The sequence below is a fragment of the Pan troglodytes genome, chromosome 6 (assembly GCF_028858775.2).
Source record: "Pan troglodytes isolate AG18354 chromosome 6, NHGRI_mPanTro3-v2.0_pri, whole genome shotgun sequence".
NCBI classification, from domain to species: Eukaryota; Metazoa; Chordata; class Mammalia; order Primates; family Hominidae; genus Pan; species Pan troglodytes.
Window position 1 is genome coordinate 85,521,978 of NC_072404.2, and position 26,393 is coordinate 85,548,370.

Genomic DNA, 26,393 nt, shown 5'->3' on the forward strand with positions numbered 1-26,393 from the left:
AAAAATAAGAGTCTCTGTTTGTTTTACTTGTATGTTCATACAGGAACTCTAGAAGGATCCATAAATAATAAGAACAGTGGGGATGAGTGGGTGGCAGAGGGGAGCTTTCCACTGAATAGTGGATGTTTTTATTTTAACTATGTAAATGTAGTACTGATGCCTACAATTAAATAGTTAAATTGGCTGGGTGCGGTGGCTCATGCCTGTAATCCCAGCACTTTGGGACGCTCAGGCGGGCGGATCACCTGAGGTCAGGAGTTCAAGACCAGTCTGGCCAACATGGTAAAATCCCATCTCTATTAAAAATACAAAAATTAGCTGGGCGTGGTGGCACGCACCTGTAATCCCAGCTACTCGGGAGGCTGAGGCACGAGAATGGCTTGAACCCGGGAGGTGGAGCTTGCAGTGAACCGAGATTGCGCCACTGCACTCCAGCCTGGGTGACAGAGCGAGATTCCATCTCAAAAAAAAAAAAAAGTAACAAAAACAAAGCAGAGAGAAAATGGCAGTGGTGCCACGACCGCAGCTCTGTGAGATTTACCTCTGCTCCTGGACAGGCCAGGGCCAGACGGGAGAAGCTTCGTGAGTTAGAGGGAGGGTCTGTTCTTAGACTTTGGTTTGTTCAAAAAGTAAAGATTCAAGGAAACAAACTGTCCCAGCAACAGCAGAGCTGCTTCAGGGCTTTGGTTAGGCAAGAATGACTCCCAAGCGAGCCGGGATGCGTTCCCTCTCCTGGCCACCAGGACATCCTCTATGCAGTGACGCCAGCCGTCTGCTAGACTTGATTACATGCCCATCGGGGCCGAGGCTTCCTGAGAAGAGTAAAGACATGCAGGAAACTCACCGTTTTCTTCATCTTTTCCACAAAGCTGCTCTCTCTGACAGAGGAGGTCCTGCAAGACAAAAGTGTGCAATGAGCGTGGGAGGCAGGTGTCATGGGACACAGGTGTCACGGGACGTGGGTGTCCTTAGATGCAGGTTTCATGGGATGCTGTGGCAACACAGGGAGGGGACATTCCAGCTTTGTCCCGTGCCACTCCCCAGGGGCTAAGCCAGTAGCTGGCCTCTAATCCAACACCAGGGCTCCCAGGCCTCCCGCACCAGCTCACCCTTCCCATTTCCCCTACAGTAAAGCCTCTTGCGACACCAGTGCTTTGCAAAGCCAAGACCTCTCCTGCACCCAGATAGATATGGGCTTGTTTCCCTCAAGGAAGAGCCAAGGTTTCCACTTCCCTCTTCCTCCCCACCCACAGCCCAGGTCCCCACGGCCTGACCTCAGCCTGACCTTCCACCTCTTCACCTCTTCCTTCTCCAGCCCCTGCCTCTCACATCTGCCACTTCCCTGCTCCGCTCTTCAACAGCTCCCACGACCCATGGGATCCGGGCACACGAGTCCCCTCAGAGTCTGTCTCCAGCGTCACCTGCCACTCCCCTCCACAAACCAAGCTTGATGCCTAATTCACACCCCCTCCCTGCATGGTGGCCTCAGAATCCTGTGTACGCCATCGCTTCCACCCAGAGCCTTCCTGCCACACTCCCCTCACCTGGCTGACCCCCGCTCTGCCCTCAAGGTCCTGCGCAAGGGTCAGCTCCCCTGGGATTCAAAGACCCCCTTCGCTTCCCCTGCACTGGGCCACATTTCATTTTTCCCTTCTCTGCGTTCCTGGGACTACAGCCCTCACCTGGGTCCATCCCCTCCAGAGGGCAGCCTGGTGCCCGCCAGCCTCAGGATCAGGCTGGGGTGACACAATCTTCTGTCCACTGTCGACTTCTGGCCTTCCACCCCCGCACCACCCCTCACCCCGCCCCATTTTCCGTTCTTCTGTTTCCTTCTGACCCTTGCCCCAAGCCTGCAGGGCCAGAGGAACAAGCCCAGTGCCCCTTGCCCAGGACTTTCAAGCTGAAGGAGGTGAAAAACGCTGGCTGAATACAGCAAGGTGGGAAACACCTTCCTCTGGGTGGTGGAGATTTGAAATATGGCCATTCTGAATCAAGTGACAAACCTGAAGATGAAAATACATTTTTGTATTTAAAATGACATTTTTGGTCGGGCATAGTGGCTCATGCACGTAATTCCAGCACTTTGGGAGGTTGAGGCGGGAGGATCACTTGAGTCAGGAGTTTGAGCCCAGCCTGACCAACATGGCAAAACCCCGTCTCTACTAAAAATACAAAAATTAGCCGGGCCTGGTGACGCGCACCTGTAATCTCACCTACTCGGGAGGCTGAGGCAGGAGAATCACTTGAACTAGGGAGGCGGAGGTTGCAGTGAGCCGAGATCACGCCACTGTGCTCCAGCCTGGGCAACAGAGTGAGAATCTGTCTCAAAAAATAAAATAAAATAAAATAAAATAAAATTTAAAATAAAATAAAATAAATAAAATAAAATAAAATAAAAAAATAAAATAACGCCATTAAAGGAAGGAAAGGCAAGCTGCAGTGTGGGAGAGGATATTTGTAATGTACTTATATGTGGGCAAAAGACTTTGATCGAGAATGTAAGAAAGCCCTACAAATCAACAGGAAAAAGACAAATCCTCCATCAGAAAAACTATCAAAAGACTTGAAGAGGCATTTTCTTTTTCTTTTTTTTTTTTTGAGATGGAGTCTCGCTTTGTCGCCCAGGCTGGAGTGCAGTGGCATGATCTTGGCTCACTGCAACTTCTAAGAAGAGGCATTTTCTTAAAGAGAGTATCCAAGAACCTAGCTCAGTGGCCAACACTTGTAATGCCAGCACTTTGGGAAACCAAGGTGGGAGGATCACTTGAGGCCAGTTTGAGACCAGACTGGGTAAAACAGCAATACTCTACCTCTAAAAAATAAAAAAAAAATTTTTTTAAATTAGCCCGGTGTGGTGGTCTGTGCCTGTGGTCCCAGCTACTCAGGAGGCTGAGGTGGGAGGATCCCTTGAACCTGGGTGTTTGAAGCTGCAGTGGGCGATGATCTCACCACCGTGCGATCACATGACCGTGCGGTGCGATCATAGCTCACTGCAGCTTCAAACACCCGGGTTCCAGCCCGGGAGACAGAGGGAGACCCTGTAAATCAAACAACCAACCGATATAAATAAACAGAAGTGGTACATGTGGGGCCCGACTGATTGATTTTGAAGCCTCCAACAATAAGGATAATTAGAATAGCTACACCCTGAGTAAGGGGACCCCAGAAGAGCAGATATTTTAAACAAGAGAAAAGTGGCCGATTCTGAACACCCCTCCCACAGTGGCCCGGCCCCATTTCCCACCTCTCTGGGCTACGCTAAGCTACTCACATTTCCACACGGCTCCCTGGGCCTACAAGGCCCTTCCTGTGACCCCTTCCCACCTTCTACTCATCCTTTACCACAGAACTTAACTTTCCTCTCCCAGAGGCCGTCCCTGCCCCTCACGCAGCAACGCTACTGTCGCCATCTTCGCTGTGGCACACACACTGGTCGGCCAAGGCACTTTACTCTGCACATTCCCATGGCTTAACTGGAAGCCTGGGTTGAATAACCTTGGGGGCTGTCTATGTATCCCTGCCATGAGCGCGACGCCTAGCACACGGCACAGGACGCCGTGTCTCCTCCTAGGGTGGCCAGCCCTGAGTTCTCTGTCCAGCACGAGGCTGGCAGGGGCGGACTAAGAGGCTGTTGAAGGCACTTCTCACTCCCTAGCCACCTCTGAGGTCTGATCTGGCATCAGCTGAAAAGCCAACCCCTATCTCTACTCAAAGGACAGATGCTTCCAGGGAAGTTCTATCTCCAACAAAGTGGATCTGAAGATTTGCTGAAGAAAAGGACAAGAGCAAACTCCAGTGCCCCGTGAGTGCCTGGCGGGTAACACAGGCCAGCCGGGTGGGGGCACGGGAGGCACTGCGCCAGGCACCGAGGGCATGAGACTAGAACGAGACAACCTGTGACTTCACAGGCCCAATCCTCCAGCCAGGGGAAGACAGCCTCCGAGGAGGATCCCAGCAAGATGGGAAGAGCCACATGGCAGGGCGGACCTGGCTTTAAATCCTGGCTCTGACACTAGACAGGCACGGGACTGCACAGGCCCCGCCCCTCTCATGCCCACACTATTATTAAAGCGCTGCATCTGGTTATTGCAGCCTCCCCGGTGCCTGACTGGGGAACTTGGTTAACACCCAGTAGAAAAAAGGGCATTCCCTGGAAGGCGGTCAGCCTGTGATTTCAAAGACATCCATGGCACAAGCTGGCATGTGCTAAGACCACATAGATGGATGGCACAGTTCACGCCACAGGGACGGATGGGACAGGACAGGTTCACGCCACAGGGCTTCAAAGGGAGCAGATGCTTATGGCTGAAGAAACTGGGAAAGGCCTCTTGGACGAGCTGGGCTGTCTTCTCAGGAATAGAAAACGGCCCCCTGGAGAGACAGCCCCACGGGAAGCGGGCTGCCAAGGGATGGCAACTTCCAAGCTCGGCTCCCGTCCCGGAAGCCCAGCGAGTGGGTGGGGAGGAGGGTTTCCATGTGACCTCCTGACGCAGTTGGACAAAGCAGAATGCCAGGCTGGCTGGCCTTGGGAGTGGACAGGGGAGCCTCTGGGCTGGAACGTCAGAGTGGACAAGGTGTGCCAGCCTACTCTGCCCCAAGGCTAGGGTTCACCCAGGAAGTGTGAGTGGTCCAGGGGGGAAAAGGGAACCCAAGGAGCTGGAGGCGGACCTGTGACTCTAGGTCACTGGCGCAACACAGAACAATTCCTTCAAGTTCCTGCTGGTTAAACCCATCCTGCCGGGGAGGGTGCCAGGAAACTCCCTTCCCAACCCAAGGCCCTGCTGGGGGCTCCAAGAAGCAAAGTTCACGGGCTTAGCCCGAGAGGGCCCACGCTGGACTGCTCTGAATGGGCTCCATTCCATCGGAGGACCTTAGACCTGGATTTGCATGGGGGACCTGATTATTTATAGGCAGAGAAGAGGGTGCATGAGGCCTTCCTGGTCTCCAGTCCAAATTCCTTCCTTTGGAAGCAGGGAAATGCAGCATGCAAGTCCTGGACCACAGGGGCCACCAGTGCCTAGGCCTGGCTGAGTCCCTCACCAGAGACAGGGGCAGCAACCCTGGGAATGGCTGACCTTGCTGTTAACTCCAGGCAGCCACATCTTCAGGCCTCCAGCAGGTCCCCACCAGGAGGAAGTCTCCCACACTCGAGTGAGGGTGCGGGCGTCCCCTGGCCAAGGGGCATGAGGGCAGTCTGCCGCCAGGGACAGTGTCAGGAACTGACCTTCTCAGAGCGGGCTCCTCGGGTGGAGACGAGTACGTGCACCCCATGGCTTCTCACTCTCAGCTCCAGGACTTAAGGAAAAAAGAGGGTCACAGCTCTCTCCTGGACACCAGCAGGGGCCAGCAGATGGAAAGTTCGGCCCTGTGCATCCCCTGTTCCGTACTGGTGGGGAAGTTGCCTGGGCCCGTGGCCTCAAAGTGCTCCTGGACACCCCAAAGTCCTCTCGGAATCTCCCTGAGCTCCTGCCTGTGTCTGCCCCCACGAGCCCAAGAACTCTGCAACATCTGGAGCCCCAGCAGGCAGGACTCAGGATTCCAGAGTGAAGCCTCCCATGAGTCCCTGCACCGGGCACACACCCCTCCTCCCTCTGTATGGACCGAGGGAAGGAGAAAACCTTTCCAACCCCGACTCGGGTCTCCTTGGTAACTGTTTATATCAGAGCCCTTCTCCCCACGCCCTCCCCGTTTCCCATTAAAAAAAAAAAGGAAGTCATGTCTGCAGAACAAAGCTCTTCTAGGCTCTAGAAGACAGCCTGCAGGTTGCTATGGCAGGGCTGCACTCCATAAAGGAAGCCACACTGATCCCGCTGCCAGGGCGCCACACAATCACATTAAATTAAGTCTGGTCCCTGTCTTCCCCCACACAAAAGAACTGCGGGCAAACAGAGCCTAAGACACTGGGTCCATGTCAGCGGGGAGCATCCTGTGTGCCATGAAAGACACACCTTCCCCTCCCATCAGGGCAGCTGGGGAAATGCCTGGCAAGGTGGGCTCCGTTTGCAGCGGTGATGTTCTGTCTTGGGGAGCACCCTTCTGAGGTTCCCGAGTGCAAACAGCCCATCCGAAAGCCCAAGGCTCGGCGGAGTGTGGTGGCTCACACCAGTACAGCACTTTGGGAGGCCGAGGCGGGTGGACGCCATAGCTCAGGAGTTTGAGGCCAGCCTGGGCAACATGGCGAAACGGCCTGTCTCTACCAAAAATACAAAAATTAGCCGGGTGTAGAGGTGTGCGTCTGTGGTCCCAGCTACTTGGGAGGCTGAGGTAGGAGGATCACTTGAGCCTGAAGGCTGAGGTGAAGGTTGCAGTGAGCCAAGATTGTGCCACTGCACTCCAACCTGGTTGACAGAGTCAGACCCTGTCTCAAGAAAAAACAAACAAAACCAGAAAGCCCAAGGCTCCAGCCGTACAGAGGTGGCAGCTGTCCCAGGCCTGGAGCACACAGACCACGTGGCTCCAGAACGGAGCATGAAAGGTTCCAATTAAGGCTCTCCACGCCTAAATTGGGAGCAGGAGTCTTTCTGGGTTCAGGATCAGAAGTCAGCTGTAGTCCACCGCGTGGGGAAGATGAGGGAGGGTGGGAAAAGCACTGAGTCACTTGGACCGAGATGAACCGAGATGTGTGGTTCATTTTGTTCCCGTCTCAGGCGACGCTGAGGAACATTTCTGGAAACTGCAAATCCGGTTGGATTTTCTGCAGTGGACTCGATTTCTCCTGAGACTGTCCCCTGCCCTTAGCGACACATGGGGAAGCTGCTTTGGACCAGCTCCCTTTCAGAACCTAGCGTCTACTGCCAAGTTCTCCAGGCTCCAGGGTCATGGGTGCCCACGGCGAGAGAAGGGGAGGCGGCTGAGGCACAGAGGCACGATGGCAGCAGAGCTGGGGGCAGCCTGCTCTGGCAGGACGGAGAGTGGGCTCTGCTAGGCGGACCCAGATTTCTTGACCTTCAGAGCCTTGTGGCATGGGGCTAATGGTTGGAAACGCCAGCCTTTGGTGAAAACAGAAAGTGGTTTGCTGGGGCTTAGATAGAAGCCAGCAGCTGTCTCTGCGGACAGGGACTCTGATGAACACGTGGGGAGGGCAGCTGCTGGAGACAGCTGGCTACAGGCAGGGGGAGGTGAAAGCAGGTGTGAGTGGCCACAGGTCAGAGACAAAACAGGCGAAGGGAATGACTTCTTACTGAGTGCCTACTGCATGCTGGCTAGCATTCAAGAAGCTTTCTATTTTATTTTGTTTAATCCTCACCACCCTGTGCACTGCGCAAGGGTTTCTATCCACCTTGACAAGGCAGTGAGGCTGGGGGTGGGTGAAGCGGTAATTCAACTCCAGGCCTGTGAAAGCTCCAGGGCCCAGCGGCCCAGCACCCGGGGTTCCTGTCTGCTCCCCAAGCAAGGTGCACCTCCCCCGGCTTTACCCTGTCTGCAGTGCGCCCCGGGCACGTTCAGACAGCACATCTCACAGCCCTTCCCAAGGATCCTGGGGCCGTGTCCTCAGGACGCTCTAAGGCTCTGGTGGGCTGCCGCTCCCTCATTCCCCCCGACCATGTCCTCCAGCACGTGTTCACATCAGGACTCCGTGAGCAAGTCTGTGAAGCTCAGAAAGCCTGCTGTGCTGTTCCACACACGCAAAAGCCTTGATGCTCTTCTGACGACCTCAGCAGTGACCCTGAGCCAGGGGGTGGCCAGGACTAGGGCTAATTTTCCGGAGACAGAGAAGAGAAACTCAGGGTTATTCAGCCCATCGGTGACAGAAAGAAAAGGCCATACCCTCAGACAGTAAGATCATCTGATCTGGCACAAAGTGGCTCTGCTATTGTGTGCAATCAAAGGGGATGGAAAGGAGGGGTGGGCTGGGGTGGCCACGACAAGAGCCAGGGGTCCGAGGGAGCAAAAGCGTGGTGCAGGAAGCCCCAGGCTGGAATTCCAGCTCTCATGTGCTAACGTCAGCCTTGACCAGGTCACTCACCCTCTCCTGGGATCAGCACTGCCATTTGTAAAATGGGGATAAGAACATCACCTCTGGTGGGTGATGAGGGTCCCAGAATTATGTTTTCAAAAGCCCTGGCTTGGAGCCCTTTCTCTGATCCACTGACACCTGCATTTGCACTCGGCTCTCCATCTGTGCCGAGCGGCCCTGGTCAATTTCTGCTAGGCTGAGGCCAGCAGCCTCCTGGCCCATCTTCCTGCTTCCAAGTCAGCTCCCTCCACTCCAGCTCCAAATGGCGCTTCATGGGGCCACCACTCTCCAGACACCGCCCTCCTACACAGGCTTCCCCAGCTCCCTGTTAGCGTCATCCACACATGTCATTTTTTTAAATTGATTTTTTAGTTTTTCTAGAGACGGGGTTCGCTCCGTTGCCCAGGCTGGAGTGCAGTGGCGTGACCATAGCTCACTGCAGCCTCCAACTCCTGGGCTCAGGCAGTCCTCCTGCCTCAGCCTCCCAAAGTGCTGCGATGACAGGTCCACACCACCATGCCCAGCTAATTTTTAAATTTATTTTTAAGTTTTTGTAGAGTCGAGGTCTTGCTATGTTGCCCAAGCTGGCCTTGACCTCCTGGCTTCAAGTGATCCTCTCACCTCAGCCTCCCAAGTAGCTGGTATTACAGGTGTAAGCCACCATGCTCAGCTATGATACGTATATCAGAACATCACACTGTATACTTTGAACTTACATAATTTTAAATATATGTATAAAATTTTTATTTGTCAATTATGTCATTTTAAAGCTGGGAAAAATAAAATTTACAAAGAAAGAAAAATGCTGGCCTGGTGCGGTGGCTCACACCTGTAATCCCAACACTTTGGGAGGTGAGGCAGGCGGATCACCTGAGGTCAGGAGTTCGAGATCAGCCTGGCCAATATGGTGAAACCCCGTCTCTACTAAAAATACAAAAATTAGCTGGGTGTGGTGGCAGGCGCCTGTAATCCCAGCTACTCGGGAGGCTGAGGCAGGAGAATCGCCTGAAGCCAGGAGGCGGAGGTGGCAGTGAGCCGAGATTGCACCATTGCACTTCAGCCTGGGGGACAAGAGCGAGACTTAGTCTCAAAAAGAAAAAAAGAAAAATGCTTAGGCTGGGCATGGTGGCTCACGCCTGTAATCCCAACACTTTCGGAGGCTGAGGTGGGTGGATCACTTGAGATCAGGAGTTCAAGACCAGCCTGGTCAACATGGTGAAACCTCATCTCTACTCAAAATACAAAAATTAGCTGGGCGTGGTGGCAGGCACCTGTAGTCCCAGCTACTCAGGAAGCTGAGGCAGGAGAATCACTTGGACCCAGGAGGCAGAGGTTGCAGTGAGCCAAGATTGTGCCACTGAACTCCAGCCTGGGCCACAGAGTAAGACTCCATCTCAAAAAAAAAAAGAAAGAAAGAAAAAGAAAAAAACTTAGATGCTCTGATAAATATATATAATTTTTGTCATTTATACCTCAATAAATCTGGGGAAAAAAATCCATACCCCTTGGAAGGTCCCAAGGCCCTCTAAGATGCTCTCCTGTGTCAGCTCCCTCCATGACCTGACTTCCTTGGTGATCCCAACTCCTTTTATGACCTCTGACCCCCCACGACCCCTGACTCCCTTGGTGACCTGTGCCTGGGCTCTACCAGCATGTGGCTCCCTTGGAACAGCCCCGCGTGTCCTCACCTCCCAGCCTCCACACTTGGCCTCCTAGGCTCCTGTGGGGGCATCTCATCCCTGACACACCCCCAATAGGGGATACCCCTCCTCTGCATTCCCACCACCCCCAGGCCGGTAGAGCACGTGTCCCACTGTGCCATCCACAGGTCCCTCTCCTGCACCCGACAGGGCCCAGTGAAGTCAGGAGGTCAGACAACATGCGCTCTGCACGGCAGTACCCGACAGTTCCCGACAGCCCATGTCTGGAGTTTCAAGCACTTGTCAGAGTGACAGAAACCTCCCCCATCTCATCAGGGACCAGGAAAGGAAGGAGAGGAGGCGAGGTCCCTTTGGAGGTCAGATGGCAGCAAAAAACCCAAAGCTGTGCTTGCAGAAGTGGCAGAAACACCCTGGCCCATGTCCTCGCCGTTCCCACAGCAGCGGGAGGCAGTGGGCCCCCTGCACCGTCTACTCTCGTGGCCACAGGCTTCCCCTAATGCTTTCCTCTTTGTCAGTCTCATTTGTATTTCTCTTTTCATGCTCGATGGAGCCAAGGACCTCACTACAGAGAAAGTGACCCTGAACTGGATGTGGCAAGACCCCCAGATCCACTTCCCATCTGTTGGCACTCAGGAGATAAAAAACAGACACATGATGCTGGCAGCCCTGACCCCTGGCCTCCCGGGCTTTCTGTCAAGAACAGGCCCCAAAAGGAAGGTCACTCAGGAAAATGAGATCTTTTGTGGCTTTTCAAAAGCAATCTCCAGGGGGACGTAATCAGGAAAATCCAGACTGTGGGAAACTGTGATACAAATGATGTTTCAAGGAAGAAACGGGATGGAAGGGAAGCTTAGGAATGGAAAGGGAGCTGACGTGTCGCTAAGGAAAAACCGCTGGCACAGCAGCCCATGGTGCTATCATTCCATTTATGTGACGCTTTGGAAAATGTTAAACTACTGGGACAGAAATAAGATTGGCAGTTGCCAGAGGCTGATTACCCGATGGAGGAGGATGATTGCAAAGAGGTAGGACAGGACTGTTTCGGAGTGATGAAATGTTCTAGATTTTGATTATGATACTGATTACAGAATCACATACATCTGTCAAGACTCATGAACTGGTGCACTTAAAGAGGAAAATGTTGGCCCAGCGCAGTGGCTCATGCCTGTAATCCTAATCCTAGCACTTTGGGAGGCTGAGGCAAGAGGATCACTTGAACTCAGACGTTCGAACAAGACCAGCCTGGGCAACATAGTGAGACTTTGTCTCTACTAAAATTAAAAATAAAAATTAGCCGAGTATGGTGGCACATGCCCGTAGCCCCAGCTACTCAGGGGGCTGAGATGGGACGATCCCCTTAAGCCTGGGAGGTAGAGGCTGTAGTGAGAGCCCTGATCACACCCCTGCACTCCAGCGTGGGTGACAGAGCAAGACCCTGTCTCAAAAAAAAGGGAGGAGGGGGGCATTTTACTGTATGCAAATTATACCTTAATATACCTGACCTCTCCCAAACGAAAGATTTATTAATCAACTGCAGTGTATGGGTCTTGTTTAGATCCTGAATTAAACAAACAAAAACTGTTAAACAAAATCAAACATCAGTCAATCAGGGAACTATGAATAAATGTTGTCTGGGTATCTAACGATGCTGAAGAATTACTGTTGACTTTCAAGGTGTGAAGATGGCGTTGTGTTATGTTCAGAAAGGAGAATACTTGAAGTTTACTTTTTTTTTTTTTTTTTGAGACAGGGTCTCGTTCTGTCACCCAGGTTGGAGTGCAGTGGCACAACCATGGCTCACTGCAGCCTCAACCTCCTGGGCTCAAGTGATCCTCCCACCTCAGCCTTCTGAGTAACTGGGACCACAGGCATGTGCCACCACACTTGGCTAATGTTTGTGTTTTTTGTAGAGACGGGGTCTTGCTATGCTACCCAGGCTGATCTCGAACACTTGGCTTCAAGTGATTCTCCTGCCTCAGCCTCCCGAAGTGCTGGGATTAGAGGCATGAGCCGCCATGCCTGGCGAGTCCTTGAATTTTAGAGGACTGAAACATTTCCTGATGAAATATGACATCTGGGGATTGCATTAAAATAATCCAGGACTGGTGCGGTGGTGGGGGGCAGCGGAAAGAAATAAGACCGGCGAGGAGTGAGTAGTTATGAAAACTGGGGGCTGGAGGCGTATGGGGTCCACTCTCCTGTGCCCTACACTCTGGTGTTTGAAATGTTCCATAAGAAGCTTTATTTTTCTTTAAAGCACTCTAGCGTTCCAGGAGCAAAGCACAGGTGCAGGGGGCTCTGCAGAGCTTCTCAGGGCCAGTAGAGGCAACATGAGCACAGCAGCCTGAGCTGGCTGGAGGGTCAGAGTGAATGCAGCACACAGGCCTCGTGCAGAATGGGGCTGCTGCTCAGCTGCCCCACAGCTGGTGGGCATCACTGCGGGTCCAGTATGACCAGATCCTCTATTTTTTTTTTTTTTAAAGAAGCTATAAGTCTAAGTTTTTATTTGATACTGCCTTTTTTTTTTTTTGGTCTCACTCCGTCGCCCAGGCTGGAATGCAGTAGCGTGATCTCAGCTCACTGCAACTTCCACCTCCTGGATTCAAGCGATTCTCCTGCCTCAGCCTCCCGAGTAGCTGGGATTACAGGCACGCACCACCATGCCCAGCTATTTTTTGTACTTTTTGTAGAGACAGGGTTTTGCCATGTTGGCCAGGCTGGTTTCCAACTCCTGGCCTCATGTGATCCACCTGCCTTGGCCTCCCAGAGTGCTGGGATTACAGGTGTCAGCCACCACGCTGGGCCTGATACTGCCACACTTTTTAATGTTCTAATTAAAATATTTTTTTAAAAAATACGTGTAAGCCAAACCCAGCCTGGAGGCCACGTGTTTCCCTAGAGGCAGCCACACATACAGATTTAGCCTTGGTTAATTCAACGGCCATTCTCTGAGAAGCTTCCCTCCGACAGGCGGCCCCGCACTAAGGTAGGGACCCAGATGGAAATGGGACGCTCTCTGCACCATGGGAGGCAAAAATACAAATTCCATCACCAAGAGGGCACGCCATGCGGTGTTGTTCCATAAGGGTGAGCAAAGCTGCCGGGCCCACAGGAGAGAGAGCCCACAGGAGCCCTGGATCCTGTGGGACTTTGGATCCTACACAGTGAGTGATCTCAGAACTTTGCAAGGCTGAGGCAGGGAGACTGCTTGAGGCCAGGAGGTTAAGACCCAGCCTGGGCAACAGAGCGAGACCATGTCTTTAAAAAAAAAAAATAAGCCAGGCATGGTGGCATGTGCCCGTCACCCCAGCTACTCAAGAGGCTGAGCATTCCCTGGGGCTCCCTTAGGGCACGAGCTGCCCCAGTGCGAAATGCTCTGTTCAGAGGTGCAACCTGAGTGAGTGGGAGTGGACGTGAAAGAGTCATTATTATATATTATTATTATTATTTTGAGACGGGGTCTTGCTCTGTCGCCCAGGCTGGAGTGCAGCGGTGTAAGCTCGGCGCTCGGCAGCCTTGGCATCCCAGGCTCAGGTGATCCTCTCACCTCAGCCTCCTGAGTAGCTGGGACTACAAGCGTATGCTACCGTGCCTGGCTAATTTTTGTATTTTTTCCGTAGAGACAGGGTTTCGTCATGTTGCCAGGCTGATCTTGAACTCCTGGACTCAAAGCAATCCACCTGCCTCGGCCTCCTGAAGTGTGGGATTCCAGGCGTGACCCACCACACCTGGCAGGAAGAGCCATTTATTATCATTACTGCTACTATTATTATGAAAAAGAACTTGTTGCTCATTACCACTCCTCTCTAACAAGTCATTAATTGCTATTACAAACAGTCCAAAAGACCTCCCCGGGAGGGATAAAACAATGTTCATGGAATAGAAAGCTCAATATTGTAGGATGTCAACTCTTCCCATATTAATATACAGATTCAATCCAATTCCAACAAAAATCCCACTGGGTTTTTTGTTTTAAAAATGTGTTTGGCCCGGTACAGTGGCTCACATCTGTAATCCCAGTATTTTGGGACGCCCAGGCGGATGGATCACTTGGGGTCAGGAGTTTAAGACTAGCCTGGCCAACGTGGTGAAACTCCATCTCTACTAAAAATACAAAAATTAGCCGGGCATCATGGTGGGTGCCTGTAATCCCGGCAACTTGGGAGGCTGAAGCAAGAGAATCGCTTGAGCCCCAGAGGCAGAGGTTGCAGTGAACTGATATCGCGCCATAGCACTCCAGCCTGGGTGACAGGGCGAGACCCTGTCTCTAAAACAAAATAAATAAATGCCAATTCTAGAAGCCACCAGAAATCATGGTGAGAATTCCTGATATAGCTCTGGGCCACATACCTTCCCCACACTAAGCCCTATTACTCCCTACTGCTCTGTGGCTATAACAGAAATCACCTGTGCTCACTGAAATACCAGTAGCCAGGGACACTGATGTGGGATTTAGAATAGGAGATCTAGGCTTGAGGCCTGGTTGTATCAGCTAGGTGACCTTTCTGAGCCTCAGTTTTCTCCTATTTTTTATAGAGACAGGGTCTTGCTACGTTGCCCAGGCTGGTCTCCAACTCCTGGGCTTAAGCAATCCTCCTGCCTTGGCCTCCCAAAGAGCTGGGATCACAAGTGTGAACCACTACACCCAACTTCCTGCTTTGTAAAATAACATCTACAGGCTCAATGTCCCTAATCTAAAATCTGAAATCTGAAACTTTTTGAGCGTCAACATGATCCTCAAAGGGAAGAATCATTGGAGCATTTCAGATTTTCAGATAAGAAATGCTCATCTGGTGAGTATAATGCAAACATTCCAAAGTCCAAGATCTGAAACACTTCTGGCCCCAAGCACTTCAGATAAGGAATACTCTCCTTGTAGGTAAATTAACAAATTAACACCACCCTTTTTTGTTTATTGTAGAGATGGGGGGGGGGGGGGTCTCCCTATGTTGCTCAGGCTGGTCTTGAACTCCTGGCTCAAGCAATCTTTGTGCCTCAGCCTCCCTAAGCACTGGGATTACAGGCGTGAACCACCATGCCAGGCCTATTAACACTATTTTAGGAGACTAACACTATCGTAGGAGGCCTATTAACACTAAATTAGGAGCAGCATGGCAAAGTAGAGAAAACATGGCTTGTGGAGCTTGCAGACTTCATTCAAAAGCCAACTCTGCTGCTATTTAGAAGTTAGGTGGCCTTGGGCAAACTCTGCAATCCCTGGCACCTCGGTTTCTTCATCCGCAAAATGGGCTGCTCATGTCTTCGTGGAAGGGCTCTTGTAAGACTGGAGACGGTATTAATAAAAAGGATAAAAATAATAACACACTCCAGGCATGGTGGCTCACGCCTGTAATCCCAGCACTTTGGGAGGCCGAGGCAGGCAGACTGCTTGAGCCCAGGAGTTTCAGACCAGCCTGGGCAACATTGTTAGATGTCCATTTGTACAAAAAATATAAAAATTAGCCAAGGGTGGTGGTGCACGCCTGTAGTCCCAGCTACTTGGGAGGCCAAAGTGGGAGGATCTCTTGAGCCTGGGAGGCGGAGGTTGCAGTGAGCCGAGATCGTGCCAGCGTATTCCAGCCTGAACGACAGAGTGAGACCCTGCCTCAAAATAAATAAATAAACAGTAACAATCCATAACACCTGAGAGCCTACTATGCACCAGGAACTGAGCAAAGAGCTCTATGATGGATTAACTCAGTTTTCACAGCCTTATGAGGTAAGTACTACTACTACCTCCGGCTTACAGTTGGGTTCACAGACTTGGAAAGATCAAGTCACCTGGCTGATGTCAGATGGCTAATGTGGGAGGGTCAGTACTCAACCTTGCGCACCCAACTTCAGGGTCCAGAATGTAGCCATGGTACTAGAAATATTTGTCTTGTACAGCGTACAGGTAAAAGCCCTGGCTGCAGCAGGCATCCAGCGTGATTTAATGAGGGAAGAGACAAGACTCTGGAAACTGCATATCTCCACACACATAAGGTTAGAAGATCATGATTAGGTGGAGGGAACAGAGTTTCAGCATCCTGGCAAAGAGGAACAGTGAGAATCAACAAAAAAATACAAGTGCTTTGGGACCCCACAGCTCCCACAGTCTACAGGTTTTATGTCAACTTCCTCTTGTAAGGCCAGGGAGGTGACAGCGAGAACAGATGAGCTATGTGAGGAATGCTGCCTCCCTTGGTGGCAGCTGCGCAGGCTCCCAGGGCCAACCCACGTCCTCACTCAGGGCGGGGGGCGGAACTTCCATTTTACAGATGAGGGAACGAGGGCCAGTTCAGGAGCTGGGTCCTGGACCCTGGTCTCTTTATCTTGAGTACTACTACGCTTTTTTATCAAAAGTACTATTCCACACCAGGAATGCCCCGTGTACCAGCCCTGGACAGGATGGGCTGGATTCCAGCTGATCTGCCCTTCCTATATCGGGCCCTCTGCTCTAAAGTCCTTTCAGCTTCAGGGTGTGGCTCTACCTTTAAGAACCTGCCCAACACCCCTCCTGCAGGACTTGGTCTGATCCCCGCACCAATTCCTTCTCTCTTAGAGCTGGCGGAGCCTGTCTCTCCAGCCTGTGCCCTGGGCACATCCCATAACCTCTCTGAGAGCAGAAATGAGGCAACCCACGCTGCCTAACGCACGGCGCTGTTGCAAGGAGGCCCTGATTAGACAATGTAGGTTAAAGCAGTTCACAAAGCATTTCTAAAAAGTACAATGTGGCCGGGTGCGGTGGCTCACGCCTATAATCCCAGCACTTTGGGAGGCAGAGGCAGGCAGCTCACCTGAGGTCGGGAGTTTGAGACCAGCCTGGCCAACATGGTGAAACCCCGTCTCTACTAAAAATACAAAAATTAGCCAGGCGTGGTGGCATGTGCCTGTAGTCCCAGGCACTCGGGAGACTGAGGCACGAGAATCGCCTGAACCCGGGAGGCGGAGGTTGCAGTGAGCCAAGATTGCACCACTGCACTCCAGCCTGAGTGACAAGAGCAAAAGTCTGTCTCAAAAAAAAAAAAAAAACTATGTTGCAACACCGTCATTTTCCAGCTTAACATAAATGCTGGCTCTGTGGTCCTGATCGTGCCCGTCATAGTGCCTGGCACGAAATACGATCAACGCAAACACTACACAGCTCCTATCCCTCAGGGGCAGTGCTAGGTGAGTTTATAGACTCTTCCTCATTTAAGACAAAAGCCCCACAAGATTGGGAATACTGCCTCCATTTAGCAGGTGAGGAAACTGAGGCAGAATGAGGTTAAGGTCTCGCCCAGGGTTCACTCACCACTACAGCGTAAGCTTGATGAAGACAGCATTCATCTATTTTCTTCACGGGTGCAGCCACACACCTTAGCATAGTGTCTGGGACACTGTAGGTAGGGCCTCAGGAAATGTTTGCTCAGTGAGTCAATGATGGAGATAAGATTGAACCCAGTTTTGTTTTGTTTTGTTTTGTTTTTGAGACGGACTCTGTCTCCCAGGCTGGAATGCAGTGGCACATTCTTGGCTCACTGCAACCTCTGCCTCCTGGGTTCAAGCGATTCTTCTGCCTCAGCTTCCCTAGTAGCTGAAATTACAGGCATGCACCACCACGCCCAGCTAGTTTTTGTATTTTCGGTAGAGACAGGGTTTCGCCATGTTGGCCAGGCTGGTCTCGAACTCCTGACCTCAAGTGATTTCTCCCGCCTCGGCCTCCCAAAGTGGTGGAATTACAGACGTGAGCCGCTGTGCCTGGCCCTGAACTCAGTTTTTAAAAATGTAAAACTAATTCCCTGTCCATGGTATAAGAACTGTGTTGTGTGAATATCTGCTTTACGGTGTGAAGGCTGTAAGTGTTCTGGCGGGGAAGGCTGATACCCAGATTGGAATAGGGAATCGGGATTTGATGTGAGCTGCATGCTTCACCATGCCCAGCCTTGGAGAATGACTTTTCTGTGTGGCTTGTTCCTGCCAAGACAGCCACAGCCTTGGACTGGAACTGACATGACAGATGGCCCCCACTGGTGTCAGCAGCAGCCCAGGGTGGCCCTGGGATGCAAACTAAGGCTGCAGCTGGGACTGGGTCCCCTGAAGACAGACAGAATGAAAGGGGTTCTGGTCTGAGAATGGCTCCCAATCCTGCCCCTGAGAACTGCCCCTTGCCAAATCCAGGGAGTCCCTGAAGGCAGCAGGCCTGTGCCCCTGGAGTTCCCTCGGCCCAGACCTGACCTGGCAGGTCCCCACTCAAACCTGGCTGCGGGCCCCTGGAGTCTGAGACTGGTGTTAAACACAGCCAAGCGTAACCGCAGGAAGTAATTCTGGCCGCAGGACCCTAAAATCTGGAGAATGACTTTTCCGTGTGGCTTATGGAAATCAATCTTGGAGAGACAGGGATGCAGTCACTTAGGCAGACCTTCGGTATCATTTTTTTCTGTCTACATACCATCTGTACTATTATTTCCTTAACATTTTTCTTTTAACTAATCCATCTTTTTCACTTATTCTTAAAAGGAAGCTTCATGAAAAGTTTAAAAGAGCAACAAAATAAGGCCTGTCCAAAGATTTTGTGCTCATTAGCACACAGCCTTCCAGGTGGTTACAGCCTTAAAAAGACTTTAAAATGCCATTTCTAGGCTGGGTACAGTGGCTCACGCCTGTAATCCTGACACTTTGGGAGACCAAGGTGTGTGGATTGCTTGAGTCCAGGAGTTCGAGACCAGCCCGGGACATGGCAAATCCCTGTCTCTATAAAAAAATACAAAAATTGACTGGGCGCAACGGCTCACACCTGTAATCCCAGCACTTTGGGAGGCCGAGGTGGGCGGATCACTTGAGGTCAGGAGTTTGAGACCAGCCTGGCCAACGTGGTGAGACCCCGTCTCTACTAAAAATACAAAAAATAGCCGGGCGTGGTGGCGGGCACCTGTAATCCAAGCTACTCAGGAGGCTGAGGCAGAAGAATTGCTTGAGCCTGGGAGGCAGAGGTTGCAGTGAGCCGAAATCGCACCACTGTACTCCAGACTGGATGAAAGAACAAGATTCTGCTTCAAAAAAAAAAAAAAAAAAAAAAATTAGCTGGGCATAGTGGTGCACACCTTTACTCCCAGCTACTCGGGAGGCTGAGGTGGGAAGATTGCCTGAGCCTGGGAGGTGGAGATTGCAGTGAACCTTGATCGTGCCACCGCCATTGCACTCCAGCCTGGGCAATACAGTGAGACCATGTCTCCAAATAAATAAATAAATAAATAAATGGAAAAAAGGGTTCCAGCTCTAGCGCGGCTATTGCTGGCTAATGACCCTGGCAGACCCGTTAACATTCTTGAGCCCCCGGTTCTTAATCTGTAAACTGGTGTCATTTTCGCAGTGCTTCCTGTGAAGGTCATATAAACAGCAGATAGGAAAGGGCCTTATAAACCCCACATAAGAGATGATTAAGGGAGAGCTCAAGCACAATCTAGCAAGAAGGCAAAACCCAAGAGTCGCCCCAAAATGCTACAAGGAGCCTTGCTTCTTTCAGCCTGAGGCCCGCATGCAGGACACTGCTTGGAGTGGTGACAGAAGAGGAGGCTGAGAGGCGGCACTTACAATGTCTGAATTTTGGTGAACTCGGGGACTTCTTCTTTTTTCTTTCTGAAGAGGAACCAGTAGGTTAGGAGACCCACGATGAGCGAAAACAGAATCATGTCCGTCATGCTGAAAAGAGATACTTCTTCGGCCACCGCCTCGGACACAGTGGAGCTGGTGTCCACGTGGGAGTCCCCCATGTTGATCATGAAACTGTTAGGAGACAGAAACAGCAGACGTCAGCAGAGGGTAGCAGGGTGCCCCTGAGGCTGGCTGGGGTGCCCACCTAAATGCTGGGCCTCATGCCCCTGGGGCTGCAGGAAATGGTCACTGCACTGGGTAGGAGAAGGGGCTCACTCAGCCAGGTTCCTGCCAAGACAGCCACAGTCTTGGACTGGGGCTGACATAACAGACAGCCCCCAGTGGTGTCAGCACCAGCCCAGGGTGGTCCTGGGGTGCAAGCTAAGGCAGCAGCTGGGACTGGGTCCCTGGAAGACAGAGAAAATGACAGCCACTGACTCTCAGTGCGCTGGAACATCCTCTAATCCCAGAAGGACACTGCACGGGGGGCGGGCGGGAGGAAGTCCACGCAAGAGTGGACCATTTTGCAGCAAACCCTTTCCCCAGCTGTGTGGCTGGCAGGGGTTGCCCTAAACCCTGCATGTTCCAAAAGTCTCCAGGCCTGGCCCTTGAGTGGCTCCTGATATTCACGAGCCTTGGACTATCCTGACTGGCAAGAGTGTCTATGTATTCCTAAGACCTTGGGCTATGAAGGTAGTTCCTGTTAACAATGAGATTTATGGTGAATGCCTGCTTTCCTATGCCTGGGCGTCTTTTTTTTTTTTTTTTTTTTTAAGAGACAAAGTCTGGCTCTGTCACCCAGGCTGGAGTGCCGTGGTGCGACCACAGCTCACTGTAGCCTCAAACTCCTGGGCTCAAGTGATCCTCTCAGCCTTCCAAGTAGAACTTCTATGATTACTGGGGTGCACCACTGCACTAATTTTTAAATTTTTTTTCTACTGACAGGGCCTCACTATATTGCCCAGGCTGGTCTCAAACTCCTGGGCTCAAGTGGTTCTCCTGGCTTAGCCTCCCAAAGCACTGGGATTACAGGCGTGAGCCCATGTGTCTGGGGTTTTGAATCACGCTCTATCAGTCTGACGTCTGTGGGTACTAGAGATGGAGTAGGTAAGCCTTGAGACCCAGACGCTCCACGCCTACACAACTGACCCACCCATAAACACCCTGACACCTTGGCTTAGGTGACCTTCCCTGGATGTCAGTTCTTCATATGTGCTCTCACACATCATGGCTGGGAGAATTAAGTGTGACCAGCAATGATGGAAACTCGTGTGTGACCACCTGGACACTCATGTCTGGCCTCTCCTGGACTCCTCCCTATGTGTCTTTGACCTTTGCTGGTATTAATTTCCACAATTTTGCTGTAATAAACTGTCACTGTAAGCAAAAAGCTTTTCTGAGTTCTGTGAGTCCTGGTGAATCACTGAATCAGAGGCGGTCTTGGGGAACCCCCATGTCACCAGCCTACTTCCCTCATAAGATGCTCAACTGGTCCTTCCACCAACGACACCTGGTAGGCAGACGTGACATGAGTCAACAAAGGTCCAAGTGAGAGTCCCTGAAACAGCAGCTTCTGCTGCTTACCAAGGAGGCTGGGCTCAGCCCTGAAATTCACACTATTCCATTTTGCAATCATGGATATGACCGACTGGGTTTTTCACCACAACCAGAGCACCCAGACTCAATCAGGAAAGCCTTAGTCATGTGTCAGCAATTAGGCAATGAGAGACTATGTTCTAGCTGACTGCCGATGGCTGTCACTGTCACCAGGAAACCATGGGGCTGGTCTGGGAAGCCAGGGCATCCGAGGGTTGTGGGCAACGGTCTACTGCTACACAACCTGCTGGGAACAGGCCATTCAGAACAGGCCCGCAAGCTTGGGTCTTTGCTTTCTCATTAATCTGAGATGCTTTTCCAATGGCTTGAGTTCATCTCAATTTAGCTTTTTTCTTTCTTTTTTATTTTATTTTTTTGAGATAGAGTCTCTCTCTGTCACCCTGGCTAGAGTGCAATGGCACCATCTCGACTCACTGCAACCTCCGCCTCCTGGGTTCAAGCGATTCTCTTGCCTCAGCCTCCAGGGTACCTGGGACTATGGGTGCCCGCCACCACACCTGGCTAATTTTGTATTTTTAGTAGAGACGGGGTTTCACCATGTCAGCCAGGCTGGTCTCGAACTCCTGACCTCAGGTGATCTGCCTGCTTCGGCCTCCCAAAGTGCTGGGATTACAGGCGTGAGCCACTGTGCCTGGCCTCAACTTGGCTTTTTTGATATGACTTTTTTTTGGGGGGGGGGGGCGCGGGGGACAGAGCCTCGCTCTGTCACCCAGGCTGGAGTGCAGTGGTGCGATCTCGGCTCACTGCAACCTCTGCCTCCCGGGTTCAAGCAATTCTCCTGCCTCAGCCTCCTGAGCAGCTGGGATTACAGGCATGCGCCACCACACCCGGCTAATTTTTTGTATTTTTAGTAGAGATGGAGTTTCACCATGTTGGTCAGGCTGGTCTCAAACTCCTGACCTTGTGATCCTGCCTCGGCCTCCCAAAGTGCTGGGATGACAGGCGTGAGCCACTGCACCTGGCCAGCTTTTTTGATATGACATTAAAGGACAAAGTGAATTCTGTTGTCCCCAGAGAAAACTATTTATATTTAATCTTATAAACACGTTTAATATTTACTTAATGCTAGTCATATCAGGATCTCTATCAAGCTTATGAGCCACCTGTCACATTTTCATAGAACCAGAGAGGCATTTAGGATCTGCTCTGACAGATTCTGGAAGGACTTGTCCCACAGAGTCATGAGGCAGCAGACACTCAGGGCCCCACTGGAACCAGTCAGGAGTGCCATGGTGACACAGGAGCTCCCCTAGCTGTCTAGCTGTTATCCATCACAAGGCAGCAGCCAAGAAACTCGCGCTCCCTGTCCCTCACCCTCCTCCCTTCTAACTCCCCAAGTGACCGGTCCCCTCATTTTCCAGAAGAGATCTAATGCCCATGATGTGAAGTCCTTCTCAATGCAGACTCAAGCTGATTGCATAACTCATGGCAGTTTCTATTAATAAATCGACGATGCTGGGAGTGAGGTTAGCGGTACATCTGCACCTACGTAATCACCGCAAGAGAATCCTGATGGACGGGCCATTCCCCACACAGCAGACAGGGGTGCTTTAAAAAGTAAGTCAGGTCGTCCGGGCACGGTGGCCCATGCCTGTAATCCCAGCACTTTGGGAGGCCAAGGCGGGTGGATCACGAGGTCAGGAGATCGAGACCATCCTGGCTAACACAGTGAAACCCCGTCTCTACTTAAAAAAAAAAAAAATACAAGGAATTAGCCAGGCGTGGTGGCAGGCACCTGTAGTCCCAGCTACAGGAGGAGGGAGGTGAGGTGGGAGAATGGTGTGAACCCGGAAGGCGGAGCTTGCAGTGAGCCGACACTGTGCCACTGCACTCCAGCCTGGGCGACAGAGCGAGATTCCATCTCAAAAAAAAAAAAAAAAGTAAGTCAGGTTATGTCCCCTCCCTGATCAAAACCCTGAGATGGGCTGGGCACGGTGGCTCACACCTGTAATCCCAGTACTTTGGGAGGCCGAGGCAGGTGGATCACCTGAGGTCAGGAGTTTGAGACCAGCCTGGCCAACATGGTGAAACCCTGTCTCTACTAAAAATACAAAAATCAGCCGGATGCAGTGGCGCATGCCTGTAATCCCAGCTACTCAGGAGGCTGAGGCTGGAGAATCATTTGAACCCAGGAAGCGGAGGTTGCAGTGAGCTGAGATCACACCACTGCACTCCAGACTCCAGCCTGGGGAACAGAGTGAGACTCCATCTCAAACAACAACAACAACAACAAAAAACCCTGAGATGTCTTCACATCATACTTCGTACAAAAACCTAAAGTGGCCAGGCACAGTGGCTCACGCCTGTAATCCCAGCACTTTGGGAGGCCGAGGCGGGCGGATCACGAGGTCAGGAGTTCAAGACCAGCCTGGCCAACACAGCGAAACTCCATCTCTACTAAAAATACAGAAATTAGCCAGGCATGGTGACGCGTGCCTGTAGTCCCAGCTACTTGGGGAGGCTGAGGCAGGAGAATCGCTTGAACCTGGGAGGCAGAGGTTGTAGTGAGCTGAGATCACGCCACTGCACTCCAGCATGGGTGACAGAGTGAGACTCCGTCTCAAAAACAACAACAACAACAACAAAGCCCTGAAGTCCTTACACAGCTCATAAGGCCCATTACGATCCAGCCCTCAGAATCCACTCCCACCACCCACATTTCTTACTACGCTCCCCTTCCTCACACCTTGCAGGTCACGCTGGCCTCCTTCTGTTTCAGGGCCTTTGCACATGGCCATCTCATTATTTGCAAAATTCACTCCCTCATTTAAGTTTCTGCTCAGATGTCACCATCTCAGAGAAACTTTGCCTGAGAACAGAATCTACAACGGCCCCCTGGCCACAATCCCCACCCTCTGACCCCTCACAACTGAGCTTATCCCCACCTCACATTATATTATACATTACCCCACCACTGGCTCTCTCCCTGACTAGAGGGTCAGCCCCACAAGGGCAGGGACTTGGCTTAGTTCACAGACTGGCATATAATGAGCATTTATGTCGATTTGTTGAATAAATAAACATGTGAATAGAAGGCAAGAACCTTCCGATTTTCGGGTACCTGGATTGGCAGTGCCTGGCATACAGACTATGGAATGCCTTTATAATCTGAAAACCACACTGCAACTCCATCAGGACAGTCTGTGAGGCTGACTCTATTCCCTCCTCTTCATGCTGCCTGTCTCTAACACCTGCACTCACAGCTTCTTTCAGCCTCTTCCCGGAGTTCAGAGTCAGGACCACACAGTCTCACGCCTGTAAGGAAACTAACACGCAACACGAAGGAAAGGAACAGGAGCTGCTCCTTGAGGCTGTGACTGACTCCCTGCAGCCAACAGGGGTGGGGCTTGGCCCTGAGTGCCCCCCAGCCCCGACCAGCACACGGGGCACTCCCAGCGCTCAGCCTGGAGGCTCCACAGAACGAGAATGTTCCCAGCAGCTTTGACTCTGAAATATCAAACTACCTCTGAGAGAAGACAGGTGCGGTGGGAAGGACCCAGCCATCACTTTATCCAAGGCCCTGAGCTACAGATGAGGCCACACAGGGTAAGCACCTCACTCGGGCAAAACGAGAAACAGGCCCAGCTTCCCACCGGGCTGTGCTCACCGCCCTCTACTTAGGACATGGGTCTCTCTCTCACTCGGTGTGAGCTCCTTGAGGGAAGAACAGCATCTCAGGTACCTCTGTGTCTGGCATGCGGTGTGAAAGGAAGGCCTCTCAAGAAGGTTAAGCTTGGAGGAATCCCAGGATCCAAGCAGTGCGCCTGGGGGCTGAGGCCACAAATGAGCCTCTGTGTTAAGAAACTTAACCATTTTCCCCTTGACGCGCACACAGACACACACCCATCTCTCCAGCCCCACCCTGAGCCACTCTCCAGCTTGCACCTCTGCGGTCCTGCCCCAGAGCCTGACAGGTGTCTGAGATGCTCCTCCTCTCGAAGCTTCGTACTCATTCTTCAGACCTCAGCTCCACCATCCCCTCCCCAGCACACACTTCCTTGGCGCAGAATCCAGGGCGCAATAACTACTCAAGGGAATGAAGGGAATCGGTGAATGTATTATGACACGTGCAACATAAAATGTGCAGAAATCAAAAACATTTAAGTGCAAAGATTTAAAACACACGTTGGGGCCGGCCGTGGTGGCTAACGCCTGTAATCACAGCACTTTGGGAGGCTGAGGCGGCATATCACTTGAGGTCAGGAGTTTTGAGGCCAGCCTGGCCAACATGGTGAAACCCCGTCTCTACTAAAAATACAAAAATTAGCTGGGCGTGGTGCTGCGTGCAGGTCATGGTGGCAGACACCTGTAATCCCAGCTATTTGGGAGGCTGAGGCAGGAGAATCGCTTGAACCCGGGAGGCGGAGGTTGCAGTGAGCCAAGATCGTGCCACTTGCACTCCAGCCTGGGCAACAGAGCAAGACTGTCTCAATCAATCAATCAATCAACAAATAAAACACACATTGGGCTTCCAGTGTACCTGTCTGGACAGATCCCAAATGTCCTTCATTTTTGGAGCCCCTGGTATCTCAGCAAATTTTTAATGGTATCCATAGGCCAAAAAAAAATGCCTAACAGTTCCACGTATAGTTAGGTCTGAACAACCACTGCAAACCCAGCTTCGCAAAGATGTAAAATCCTAAGAAGGAATGCAGCAAGGATCTCACGTTGGAACCGCGAACTGTCCCAAGCTAGCACTTCGCATGGAGTTCAACAGACTTGAGCGTCCGCCGCATTGAGAATGATCACTTGTGAGTTTGCTGCAGTGCCCTGGCACAGTTTGGGAGTCACCTCTGCTATGCCAAATACTCTGATGGGAAAACTCTGGCTGTCTTGACTGACAACTCTCTTCCGGGTCAGGTAGTCCCTACAGTCGCTCCGAGGAGGTTCTGGAAGCCTGTGTGAGCCTTCTGCCCTGAAAGAGTCTTTAATCTCTGAGTTTCTTCTTTATACCTTCAGCAAAAGGAACAAGAGACAAGGCAGAGCTCATGGGGCCAAACACAGTATCAATCCAAACAGCAAACAAGAACTAGACCAGGCTCTTGCCACAGCCCCGCCACACCAGCTGTGGCCAGACACACCCCTTACCAACAGAAGGCTTTCATGTTCTCATCTGCAAAATTAGGTACAGAGCTGGGTGCAGTGGCTCATGCCTTTAATCTCAGCACTTTGGGAGGCCAAGGCGGGCAGATTACTTGAGCTCAGGAGTTTGAGACCAACCTGGGTAACATGGCAAAACCCCACTTCTACCACAAAATACAAAAGTTAGCCAGGTGTGACGGTGCGCACCTGTAGTCCCAGCTATGTGGCAGGCTGAGGTAGGAGGATCACCTGAGCCCAGGAGGTTGAGGTTGCAGTGAGCCATAATCACACCACTACACTGTAGTCTAGGCAACAGAGTGAGATCCTGTCTCAAGAAAAAATTAGGCACAGAAAAAGGCACATGTCAGAATACCAGCCAAATAGATCTCCCCAACTCTAAATAGAGCAGACCTGACTTTTATTATAAATTAGGTCTCTACATGTTTTCATTATTATAAAAT

The 26,393-nt window shown here is 51.6% G+C and overlaps 1 protein-coding gene across 4 annotated transcripts in view; it reads right to left on the reverse strand.

The window, feature by feature from the left end:
• Positions 1-26,393, reverse strand: part of POR (cytochrome p450 oxidoreductase) — a 70,969-nt gene that overhangs the window by 13,414 nt on the left and 31,162 nt on the right. For all 4 annotated transcript variants that reach the window (XM_016945830.3, XM_063814552.1, XM_016945833.4 and 1 more), the window contains exons 2-3: positions 19,174-19,365; positions 845-893 (exon numbers count right to left, since the gene is read on the reverse strand). In XM_016945830.3, the coding sequence (XP_016801319.1) occupies positions 845-893; positions 19,174-19,361 (237 nt within the window). In that variant the 5' untranslated portion in view covers positions 19,362-19,365. The remainder of the gene's footprint in view (positions 1-844; positions 894-19,173; positions 19,366-26,393) is intronic.